At 42.6% G+C, this 13,428-nt stretch overlaps 1 protein-coding gene across 1 annotated transcript; it reads left to right on the plus strand.

Moving 5' to 3' along the window:
• Positions 1 to 9,565: 9,565 nt before the first annotated feature.
• On the plus strand, positions 9,566 to 12,171 carry LOC134571341 (E3 ubiquitin/ISG15 ligase TRIM25-like). The gene is made up of 2 exons (XM_063429544.1): positions 9,566 to 10,492; positions 11,414 to 12,171. Exons 1-2 carry the CDS (start codon positions 9,577 to 9,579, stop codon positions 12,169 to 12,171), a joined length of 1,674 nt encoding a protein of 557 aa, XP_063285614.1. The 5' UTR covers positions 9,566 to 9,576.
• Positions 12,172 to 13,428: the final 1,257 nt, after the last annotated feature.

Below are 13,428 nucleotides of genomic sequence, written 5' to 3' on the forward strand. Positions count from 1 at the left end.
CAGCTCAGTATGCTAGTATTTTATCTCCCATGATGCTTTGCGTGCCTACATCAGCTATATGTATACCAATGTATATGAATTTGGCAAAGAGGGTTACGGATTACATCAGGGGGTCCGAAAGCTCAGATACTTAAACTGACCAGGATTTACATCAGGCCCACCTGACTGTGTTTGAATAAGGTCATAACTAATTTATGGCCCTGTAGTGGCCCCCTTGGACTGGTTTCTCACTCATTCTTGTTTATATAACAGCTTACAATGTTTCACGTTCCAAAGTTTTTACCTCATTTTTTTTCGTATTTTCATGCAAAATAACACGAATAAAATAATAATAAATAGTTTCAATAAAACAACAGTGTTATCCCATAATAACATTCGGTCTTGGCTACTCAACTTCTCTCTTGAAGAATTATTAATATTTAATTTGAAATATTTTTTTTTACCCCCAAATGATCGAAAGTCTGTTTGAAGCATCTCCTACCTACCACATTTCAATAGACATTATTTACCCGTTATAGTCCGCTACTCCAGTGACTGAAAACCAGGTCTGCTGAATAAACAAAATGGCTGCTCCCTATTTATTTTTAACTCCAATTTTGTTAGATATGTAGCTATATTTATTTATATATGGGCTAGCAGAGCATAGACTTTTAAGACTTTTACCAGCTCCCAGATATTAAAGCACGTATGAATTATTGATGGTTTCCTCGTGTTCGGATATGCAGGGGCTTCACACCTGCCCTATATTGGAATGATAGTGGCCTGAATTGCTTGTTAATAGTTTAGACAGACATGTATCCTGATTTTGTTTTAATTTTTTTATATTGCAAGTTTGTGTTCTGCGCATCTTGCAGCATTTCTGAAACTGGTAAACCATCGCTGTTTCTGGAGAAATAAAGCACATTATTCCACACTTTACTGGGTGTGTCTGTCTAATATTATTATTAATTATTATTAATGGATAGATTTTGAGAAAATAACAAAGTTTGCGCGTGTTGTTTACCCCACTGCAAACAGTCTGTGCTGTGTGAGACAAGACGAGGGGAGGAAGGGGAGGTGGGGGGATTCACTATGAATCTCCGGATGTCGATGCAACGTGCGGTAGGACGACACGTGACAAGTGTTGCCCTGCGGTATATAGTATGTATATTAAGCAGAGAAATCAATTATCTGCACCATCAATTAATTAGTAAAAAAATAATAATAATCTTATAGGAGCTACTTTCGTTGATTAACTAAAATTCCTAATGCAGCATTGAATACTACATACTAAAGGGCAGCACTTTTCATGCATCACCCATCAGTATGAAAAAGATTAAAGTCTGAGAAAACATGGAAACAGAGTGAATTTGGCAACTCTATGTGGGACTGAAAACAGAAAAAATATATAATAAAGTTACCTGCGCACTATCCCAAATCCCTATGTACATTTAAATAACTGGAGGTTTATTCGTATCACTCCAATGGCTATTAAAGTGTAAGCTCAGCTGCCACGTCAAGGCAAACCTTTCTGGTTGGAAGTGATGTGAAGATAATCCATGTTAAGCAATATATTGATATCCATACACCACCTGGTTTAAGGTATGAAATACACACTGGGTCTTATGGGAGTGAAGGCCCCCCTAGTGATCATGTAACGTTTTAAGGGGTTGTTTCCCTGGAGAGAACTGTGCTATATAGTTATATTGTAGTCAAGAGGCCCAAAATAGTTCCAGAGGAAACAGCCGGTCCACTTCCAGGAGTTCCTGTGCGAACACCGACAAATGCTCCCCGTCGGTAGTTCCTTTCCCCCGAATGGCGTTTTTCTAACTTGTCTGGGAGCTGAAGGGCAGCAGTACAGTTTTCCCTGTGGTTCGCAGGATCATTCAGCCGAAGAGAGTTCCATGCATTCGACGACCATGTACCGCTGCCTGCGTTCGGGAGACAAGGTGGCCGCCATTCACTGGAGCACGTGTGTTTGGTTATACGAATGGTGGCAACCCAGGGAAAGCACTTGAGCTAATTACTCCTTTGATGTTAACAAGGGGTGGTCAGTGTTCTGGGAGTTATAAAAGGGGGATCACACATCACCCATTCGGGAAACAAACAAGGGGGGGTACGGAGAGGGAATGAGTCTGCTACAGCATGATATGTATGTATAGTGCATTTAATATGTGTTTAGTGCATGTAATGTGTGTATTGCAAATAGTGTGTGTAGTGCATGTAATGTGTGGGTAACCGCTGCTGGTTCGCCTATTTACCACTATAACATCTTAAAGCATAGAATTTAGCAGGGCTAACCGTACAGATATCTTCGTTATAATATATTATGGTTAGTAAGAGTCTCTCTATAAAAAATATATAAATAATTGAGAATACAATATAAAATATAAAATAGGAAGCAATAACGTTTTGTCTTTTAAAAATATTTTATTAAATAAAAATAAAACATATCAGAAATCCCAAGTCTCCCAGTAGTTCCGGAAGACTCCCGCATTTTGGATGCAGGTCCCTGATAACTTCAAATCAAACACAATATCCCGGAAATCACACACACAAGCTGTGTGTTTTTAATGTGTGCATCTGTGTTTCAGCGTGTGTATCTGAGTGTATGTGTCAGTGTGTGTATCTGTGCCAGTGTGTGCACTCTCTGTGTGAATGTGTCAGTGTGTATCTGAGTGTATGTGTATCCTTTAGTGTTTTTAATGTGTGTATCTGTGCTTCAATGTGTGTATCTGTCAGTGCGTGTATCTGTGTGTCAGTGTGTGTACTCTCTGTGTGAATGTGTCAGTAAGTGTATCTGTGTGTGTGGCAGGTGGGGGGGGGGGAGGGAAGGGATGTGCTCGGCGCAGTAGCCGGTGAACCACCTCCCTGAAATACATTTTTGTATTGAAATATAGACATATAAAGACTGAATAATCCATTACAATAATGTATATCAGAGTTTATAAGATTAAAGTTTATGTTTTCAATATCAATAAAATAGAATAACATACCCTCTTGAACAAGTCAACCTCTCACGCATGCATCTCTGCATCCAAAATTCTCTCCTCTGTGTCTCTAATATTAACAAGTATAGATTGTAAGCTTCTTTGAGCAGGATCCTCTTCAACTTATCGTTCCTGTAAGTTTTCTTGTAATTGTCCTATTTATAGTTAAATCCCCCCTCTCATAATATTGTAAAGTGCTACGGAATCTGTTGGTGCTATATAAAGGACAATAATAATAATAATAACATATTAATAACTTAGATTTTCAATTAGGTCATATTAGGACCTACATTGGCAAGAATACGAGACCATGAGTTGGTCATTTCACATGGGAACATCTTATCGATATACTAAACAGTGATATATATGAGAATATATCTAAATAAATAATCTTATCTACACCCTGTTCCAAATTATTATGCAAATTATATTTTTCTCATTTACCTAAATAATTGATGTAAATAACAGTCAGCATAATTCTCATGTTATCAACTACTAAGAGTACAATTCAAATTCTATTGAACAAACCTCCTAATGATAACAGTATTGTTTTTAAACATAAAAAACTTACAATGCACTGTTTCAAATTATTACGCACAGTACGTTTCAAAACACTTTATAGGTTGTAAAGAACTGAAAATTTTAATTTGCTGTGTTTGCAGCATATTTACTGAAGTTAAACGCTATTTCAATCAAACTTATAACAACATTTTAACTTTTTAAACATTTTAACAGGTCACGTTACATTTTAACATAGGACCCCTTATTTGATAGCAGCTTCACAAGTCTTGCATCCATTGAACTTGTGAGTTTTTGGACAGTTTCTGCTTGAATTTGTTTGCAAGATGTCAGAATAGCCTCCCAGAGCTGCTGTTTGGATGTAAACTGCCTCCCACCCTCATAGATCTTTTGCTTGAGGATGCTCCAATGGTTCTCAATAGGATTGAGGTCAGGGGAGGATGGAGGCCACACCATGACTTTCTCTCCTTTTATCCCCATAGCAGCCATTCATGCAGAGGTATTCTTTGCAGCATGAGATGGTGCATTGTCATGCATGAAGATGATTTTATTACGGAAAGCATAGTTCTTCCTTCTGTACCAGGGAAGAAAGTGTTTAGTCAGAAACTACACATACTTTGCAGAGGTCATCTTTACACATTCGGGGACCCTAAAGGGGCCGACCAGCTCTATTCCCATGATTCCGGACCAAAACATGACTCCACAACCGCCTTGCTGACGTCGCAGCCTTGTTGGAACAGGGTGGCCGTCCACCAACCATCCACTACTCCATCCATCGGGACCAATCAGGGTTGCACAGCACTCATCAGTGAACAGGACTGTTTGAAAATTAATTTTCATGTATTTTTATGCCCAATGCAGCCGTTTCTCTTGTGAACATTGGTTAGTGGTGGCCGAATAGAAGGTTTATGCACAGTTGCAAGACTCTGGAGGACTCTACACCTTGATGTCCGTGGGACTCCAGAGGCACCAGCAGCTTCAAATATCTGTTTGCTGCTATGTATTTTAGCAGCTGCTCTCTTGATCCGATGCATGGATCTGGCAGAAATCTTCCTCAATATGCCTTTATCTGCACAAACCTGTCTGTCCTCTGAATCTGCCACAAATCTCTTAATAGTGTGATGATCACGCTTAAGTTTTCGTGAAATATCTAATGTTTTCATACCTCGTCCAAGGCATTGAACTATTTCATTCTTGTCGGCAGCAGAGAGATCCTTTTTCTTCCCCATATTGCATGAAAATGGTGCTCTGCTTAATAATGTGGAACACCCTCCTTTAGTAGTTTTTCCTTAAATTGGGCTCACCTGTCAATCTAATTATCACAGGTGTCCTAAATTGCTTTCAGTGATCAAAAGAGCCCTGAGACACAATGCCATCCATGAGTTAAACTGAAAAACAAAATATTTAATCTTTGTGACACAAATAGAATTTGAATAATAATTTGAAACAGGGTGCATGGTTGGAGTAAAACTAAAGGTTGGACATGACATGGGAAATTCCCTGACTTGAGGAATTTCACTTACCTAGGACAACATGGTGTCCTAAAGTCTGAATAGCATATTCACTGAATATGGGTAAGAGGTAATTTATTAAAGAAACATTGTATGAAAAACAATATGTTCCATTTACAACAACTTGTCAGTTTGCAAAATCTCTTACAGACAAAATACACAGTTTAAGAAATACTTTTCGTTGTAACAACTTGTAATATTTACACATGCCCATAACATGTATGTAGTGCATGTAGTGTGAGCGGTAAGACATTGTTTTAATGCATGTAGTGTATGTGTAATGCATAAATGGCATGTAATGCATGTAGTGTGTGTGTAGTGCATGTAGTGTGAAAGGTGAGAATTATTTTTTTTCCTATTTTTAATTCTAGTTCCCCCTCCCTCCCCCCCTGACTACCTCTGACCTGTTGTAGTAGCTCCTCTGAAGATGCTGACTGTATATCCTTCTAGTTTTGACTTCCTTGTGATAAACAATTTTGGGTAGCAGTTGTAGGTTGGTAGTTGGAAGCATGGATCTTAGGCGGCGACTCATAAGCAACTGTGATGGTGACTTGAAATCAATAAGGATATTGCGAGATTCCAGGTTACTGAGGTATGGATCTTTCTTGTCCGCTCTGGCCTTTTCCTTTAGTGATTTTGCTGTCTGTATAGTTTTCTCAGCTATTCCATTGCTTTGCGGATAGTAAGGACTTGAAGTTATGTGAGAAAAAACCCCATGCGTTGGAGAATGCTATAAATGTGCTGGATACACACTGGGATGTCTTGCGAAGGCAGCCTTTAACTTGTGCATTAGGGCAGCGGATGATGTGCTGTGACGATGTGCTGTGAAGTCTGTCCAGCTTGAAGTATCTGCTATAGTAGTCAACAATTATGAAATAATCCATATTGTGCCAGGTGAATAAGTCATTGGCCACTAGTTACCACAGTCTGTCTGGAACTCTGTGACTGTTCATTGGCTAGAGTTGGAAGGAAGTACAGTATGTGTGGCATATCGGGCACTTACTGATGATTTCTTCAATTTTCTTTCCCATTCCAGGCCAAAACAAAATATCACAGGCCCTTTCTTTGCATTTTTCAATGTCTAGGTGGCTGTCATGCATGCATGACAACATTTCAGGAAGAAGGCTTGAGGGAATGACAATTCCTAACAGCTCTAAAGTTAACCCTGGGCATCTGTTCTGGAGGTTGCAAGCTCTTTAAACCCCTCCTTGACTTCACCTGTGCCAGTGGTAAATGTACCACATGCTTCATAGCATCTATTACGGCCAGTCCATTCTTCCCTGAAGTGTGGATTTATTCATTCAGGTAGTAGGGCATGGCGACACTCCACTCATTCCTACTTTCCTGTACATCACCGGCCTCTGCCTTCCCGGTAAATATTATTTTACAGTTCACTCTCCATTCATCTTCCAATTTGTTGATGCCCTTGGTGCTTCCAAACGTTCTTTTATTTTTCAGGCAGTGTTTAATTATACTGATATGCACATGCATGATGTCACCAACCTGTCGTTGACCCTTCTCCTGGTTCATCCTTCATTCCAGTTGTGTCAGGACAAAGCGAGCTGCAATGTACTCTGCATAAATCGATGGTTGGTGAGTCCTAGCAAGACACCTCCTTTCACACTCTTTCTTCTATTTTGTCCAACGACTGTGGGTTGGAGGATGACACATCTTTGGGTCTCACAGGTAAGGGGCAGAGGTTAAGATTTATGATGCTTTGCGAAAGAATTTCCATCTATTCTGTGCATGCACACTTGAATCTCAAGGCAAGATTTGGGAGTTTGAATATGTAAACGTCTTTGAGCTCGGTGCTGAGGCTTATTGTCTTCAGGAGAAAGCTGAGGATGGTACGGGCTACAATAGGCTTAAATGACTTGAGACCTTTGACAAGCAGCAGCGCTGTTTTAGGGTCCTGGTAAGAGTATGACTCTGACTTTAGGCACCATATGGCCTTCAATCCTTTGTTCTCTTTTGGGATTTAGGATATGTAGCTTTGGCCAAACCTGGGTCCTGAAAGGCTCTATCCTTTAGTTTCATCAGCCACTGAACACCCTTGCTGCTTTTTTGATCTTTAGATGAGGGTCGGGAGCGTTGGAATTTTCTGGGAATGTTGAAGACTCAGCATGCTCCTTTCAGCACGTTTGTAGGTACTGCAGGGTGAAAACAGTAGGATTCTCCCAGTCACTCTTCCTCCTCTTCCAACGGCTTTCATGAGTGGCACCTGGATGGAGGTAACACAGATTGACTTCTGTCCAGGCTCCCCCAGCCTTACGACTGTCACGTATTCATCCGCTTATAAAATGTGATTAATGGAATTTACTGTTCAGACAGGAAAAGTTGTGCCAAACAACATTACTGTCCTGACAGGAAAAGTTGTGCCAAGCAGCAATCAAAGGGTTTGTGCTGAGCAGCAATTATGCAAATAGAAACCTGGTAACTGCCTTTGGGGGTATTTAGGCCCAGTTCTCATCTTGCTCAGTGCCCTGTCTTGGTTTCCCTTGTGGTTGTCTGAGAGCGTGTTATTGATTCTGATAATTCTGGTTATTTGACTTTGGAATTGTTTTTGACTTCCCTGTTTTTTCCGTATCGTTGTGTCTCTTTCTGTATCCCTTGACCTCGGCCAGTGGCGTACATACCTGAGTCACAGGGGTCGCGGCTGCGACCGGGCCCGGCGCACCAGGGGGCCTGGCCGCCCCTGCGACCCGGTATGTTTTCACTGTGGCCAGCCTCTTCTCCTGGGGGGCCCAGGTGCCGGCCACCTCCAGGCCCCCTGAGGCTTGCCCTGCTGTCACCCCACGGCCGGTCCTGCGGGCGCACGAGGGAGCACTCTCCCCTGAGTGCTTCCTCTTCAGCTCCCTCGCGCACCGCACTGAAACCAGAGCCGGAAGATGACGTCATCTTCTGGCGCCAGCATCCCTACGCAGCGCGCGAGGGAGCTGAAGAGGAAACACTCAGGGGAGAGTGCTCCCTCGCGCGCCCGCCAGCCTGCATGCCCGCCCAGTGACCGGCCGCCCAGGAGCCCAGCAGTACCATTGGACCCCAGGGAATCCCCTCAGCACTCCAAAAGGTAAGGAGGCTGGGGGGATTAAATTTAAAAAAAAAACACGTGTGAGTGTTAGTGTGTGTGTTAGTGTTACTGTGAGTGTTAGTGTGTGTTAGTGTGAGTGTGTGTTAGTGTGTGTGTGAGTGTTAGTGTGTGTGTTGGTGTTAGTGTGATTGTTAGTGTGTGTGTGTTAATGTGTGTGTTAGTGTGTGTCTGCTAGTGTGAGTGTTAGTGTGAATGTTAGTGTGAGTGTGTGTGTTAGTGTGTGTGTTAGTGTTTGTCAGTGAGTGTGTCTGTTGAGTGTGTGTCTGCTAGTGAGTGTCAGTGAGTGTTACAGTGTGTGTCTGTTACTCAGTGTGTTTGTGTGTGTTAGTGAGTCTGTTTGATGTCTGTTAGTGAGTGTGTGTTTGTCAGTGAGAGTGTATGTTTTGTAAGTGAGTGTGTATTTGTCTGTCACTGAGTGTGTCTCTGTCAGTAAATGTGTGTGTCTGTTAGCAAGTGTGTATGCGTCTGTTCGTGAGAGTGTGTGTGTGTCTTCAGCACTTACCTTTCTCCAGTGCCGGACTCCCTTGGGGCTGGGGATCCCTCCGCCTCTCAGCTCCGAATGCGCATGCCCGGCAAGAGCCGTGCACGCATTCAAACCGCCCATAGGAAAGCATTGCTCAATGCTTTCCTATGGACGTTCAGTGTCTTAGAATCATGGAAGCTCCTCTAGCGGCTGTCAGAGAGACAGCCACTAGAGTCTGGATTAACCCTCAGTGAAACTGCTATGCTTTCAGCTGCAGGGTTAAAACTAGAGGGACCTGACACCCAGACCACTTCATTGAGCTGATGTGATCTTGGTGTCTGTAGTAGTCCTTTAAGTGTGTGTGCATCTGCATGCACTGGCGTACATACCACGGTCGCAGGGGTCTCATCCCTGCAATCCCTGCGACCAGGTGCCCGCCGCCATGTGTTGCGGCCCTGGCCCGCGCAGAGTAAGCGCGAGGGAGGGGGGGGCCCACGGATCAATTTTCGCACCGGGCCCCATGGGTCATGTGTACGCCACTGACCTCGGCTATTCCTGACTATTTTTTGGTACGTTAGTCCGCCCATTCTAAGGTCCGGTATACGTTACCTATCAGTCCTCTGTGTTACACAGTTCTACGTGCTGGATCATTCTGTAATCCTGACAACGGCCGCGCCACCCACTGATATAAAGATGTGCTGGGATGGTGAGGGAGATTAGATGTCCGTTAAGGTCTTTTTTCTCCAAATTTAAAGGTAAAATAGCTATGCCTCCAGTTTGGTCTAAAATGTGAAATTCAATCTAAATTCACTTTAAAGTCTCACTTTAGTAAATAATCTTGTAAACATTTTTTCTTAAATATACTTTCTCTATATCTCTATGATTTCCCTAATGAGTAGATGTTACAGTTAAGACCTCAAAGGGTTAACTATCAGCATGGTAAAATTCACAATGACTAATTCCCCACACCCAGGGACTGGAAGAAGAAACCAGTTCCAGTTTCGTTTCTCTTTTCTGTTTTCCAGGATGGCGTCCGCTGATCTGAGAGAAGAGTTAAACTGCTCCGTCTGTCTGAATATTTACATGGATCCGGTAATGCTGAGCTGCGGACATAACTTCTGCAGAGCCTGTATCGGGAATGTGCTGGATTCACAGGAGGGAGCTGGAGTTTATACCTGTCCTGACTGCAGAGCAGAGTTTCAGGAACGTCCTGTTCTGCAAAGCAACCTGAAGCTGCGTAACATTGCAGATAATTTTGTTTCTAAACAGCCAGAAAAAGAGGATTCTGGGATATTCTGTACTTACTGCGTTCACACTCCTGTACCTGCAGCTAAGACATGTCTGCACTGTGAGGCTTCCCTGTGTGACGTCCACCTGAGTGTACATAGCAAGTCTGCCACACATGTCTTAACTGACCCCATTTCATCCCTGGAGAACAGAAAATGCTCCGTCCACAAGGAGCCCCTGAAATATTACTGCTCTCAGGACGCAACCTGTGTCTGTGTGACATGTATGATTTTGGGGGATCACAGGGGACATCAAGTTTGTACATTGAATGAGGCATCTGGGAAGGAGAAGGAGAAAATGAGAAATGTTTTGGAGAAACTGAACCTAAAGTTGGAGGAAACTAAGATAAAACTTCAGAACCTGCAGGAGCGCAAGAGCGAAGTACAAGATAAAGCTGCCGGGGTAACTGAGAGAGTCTCTGCTTTTTTTCGTGATATCAGGAAACAGCTGAAATCCATAGAGAAGCGAATCCAGAGTGAGATCTCCCAGCAGGAAGAGCAGATCTCACTCCGAGTCTCGGATGTAATACAGCGGCTGGAAATAAAGAAGGAGGATCTTACCAGGAAGGTGGGTCACATTGAGGAGCTGTGTGACATGACGGACCCACTAACTGTCTTACAAGGATGGCAAGCAGACAGCGCTGACTTTAATGATCCTGAAGATGAAGATGATGACACACAAACAGACAGCGCTGACTTTAATAATACGGAGGATGAAGATGATGGGGAGACAGACGGAGATAATGACACACAAGCAGACAGCGCTGACTTTAATAATACGGAGGATGAAGATGATGGGGAGACAGACGGAGATAATGACAAACAAGCAGACAGCGCTGACTTTAATAATACGGAGGATGAAGATGATGGGGAGACATACGGAGATAATGACAAACAAACAGACAGCGCTGACTTTAATAATACGGAGGATGAAGATGATGGGGAGACAGACGGAGATAATGACAAACAAACAGACAGCGCTGACTTTAATAATACGGAGGATGAAGATGATGGGGAGACATACGGAGATAATGACAAACAAACAGACAGCGCTGACTTTAATAATACGGAGGATGAAGATGATGGGGAGACAGACGGAGATAATGACAAACAAACAGACAGCGCTGACTTTAATAATACGGAGGATGAAGATGATGGGGAGACATACGGAGATAATGACAAACAAACAGACAGCGCTGACTTTAATAATACGGAGGATGAAGATGATGGGGAGACAGACGGAGATAATGACAAACAAACAGACAGCGCTGACTTTAATAATACGGAGGATGAAGATGATGGGGAGACATACGGAGATAATGACAAACAAACAGACAGCGCTGACTTTAATAATACGGAGGATGAAGATGATGGGGAGACAGACGGAGATAATGACAAACAAACAGACAGCGCTGACTTTAATAATACGGAGGATGAAGATGATGGGGAGACAGACGGAGATAATGACAAACAAACAGACAGCGCTGACTTTAATAATACGGAGGATGAAGATGATGGGGAGACATACGGAGATAATGACAAACAAACAGACAGCGCTGACTTTAATAATACGGAGGATGAAGATGATGGGGAGACAGACGGAGATAATGACACATCTTCTGCTGTAGGGGATCTGGATGAGGTTCTGGTCTCATTGAACCTACAGCGTGAATTAAATGATGTCATCGATGATGCAATGATAAAGAATGGACTCCATGTGCCGGAGTTTTCAGACCTTTTATTAGATGTAAACACGGCTGCTAATGATGTATCTGTGTCAGAAGATTTAAAAACGATATCCAGATCTGATGTAAAGCTGAACCGACCGCAAAGATCTGAGAGATTTCTTAATTATCAGGCTTTTAGTAAAAGAACATTTTTGTCGGGGCGACATTACTGGGAATTGGAGACCAGCGATACAGCACTTATTGCGATAGGAGTATCTTATCCCAGCACAGAGAAGGAAGGCCGTAATTCCCTCATAGGGAATAATAATAAATCCTGGTGTTTGTACATGTCTGATACAGGCTATGCTGTGTTACATGACTCAAAGCCATATCCGTTACTCCCTGCTCCCTCCTGCCATAGATTCGGGATATATCTGGACTATGAAGCTGGCCGGCTCTCATTCTATGAGCTGTGTGACCCAGTCAGACATTTATACACCTTCACTGCCGCCTTCACTGAGCCTCTACATGCTGGGTTTGTGGTTAATGATAAAGGCTGGATTAGAATCAGGCCTTTGTATCTATATACAGAAAATCACCGCAGTTTATTATCAGAATCCCACAAATCATTCAGCATCAACTCATCTATAATTTACTGGGGGATCTGATCCATAAAATTACAATAGATTTAATGTGAAGTCAATCAGAGTTATTTACTAATGGGAGAGTTACTGGGAATGGAAATTTAAGGCACATGTAGCAGAACTGGACATTTTTTTTGGTCTGAAATCAGAAATTCACTTTGAATTGGCAACTATTCTTACTATAGTGACTATCCCCACTGTTTAGTGACTATATTATCTGTTTTGTTAAGAAAATCTGCATTTGATTTCTAATAAAGAACACATTTCAGTTAATAGGATGGTTTATTATAGCCTTATTTTAAGGTTATTTTTACAATTTATAACGTGATGGTATATGCATGCCACGGACAGAGATATATCTCAATCAGTCTGTTTGCTGGGAATGTAGTTTTTTCCTTTAAATTTTTTTTTTAAAAAAATCACCCATTTCCACTACACTGCGCTGGGAAACATAGAATGTGACGGCAGATAAGAACCATTCGGCCCATCTAGTCTGCCCAATGTTCTAAATACTTTCATTAGTCCCTGGCCTAATCTTATATCTAGGATAACCTTATGCCTATCCAGGACCGGTGCAAGGATTTTTGGGTACATAGGCGAAGATGTATTTTTCCGCCCCCCCCCCCCCCCAAAATAACATCTTCACCTATGTGCCTCTTAACCAGCCCCTCTCCCCGTCCATTATTGGTCCCCTCCCTTCCCTGTCCCTTAGTGTTCTTCTGACAGTCACACACACTCAATGACAAACACATAGACTCACTGATCTGACACACACACTGATTGACACTCATTGACAGACACACTGATAGTCACACACAGACTCAATGACAAAGATACTCTCACTGATTTGACACTCACAAACACACACTGACAGACACACACATACACTGACACACTCATACACTCACATGCAACACTCATACAATCACTCACAGACACACACTCACTCAGACACACACACTCACAGACATACATACACTCACAGACACACATACACTCACTCACGCACACACTCACAGTCACTCACAGACACAGACACACATACACTCACTCACAGACACACATACACTCACTCACGCACACACTCAGTCACTCACAGACACACATACACTCTCTCACAGTCACTCACAGACACACATACACTCACACACAGTCACTCACAGACACACACAGACACTCACTCACACAGAGACACATACACACTCACTCACTCACACACACACACTCACTCACAGACACACAGACACTCACACACAGACACACACACACACACACACTCAC

The sequence above is a fragment of the Pelobates fuscus genome, chromosome 8, assembly GCF_036172605.1.
Source record: "Pelobates fuscus isolate aPelFus1 chromosome 8, aPelFus1.pri, whole genome shotgun sequence".
In the NCBI taxonomy this organism is placed as follows: Eukaryota; Metazoa; Chordata; class Amphibia; order Anura; family Pelobatidae; genus Pelobates; species Pelobates fuscus.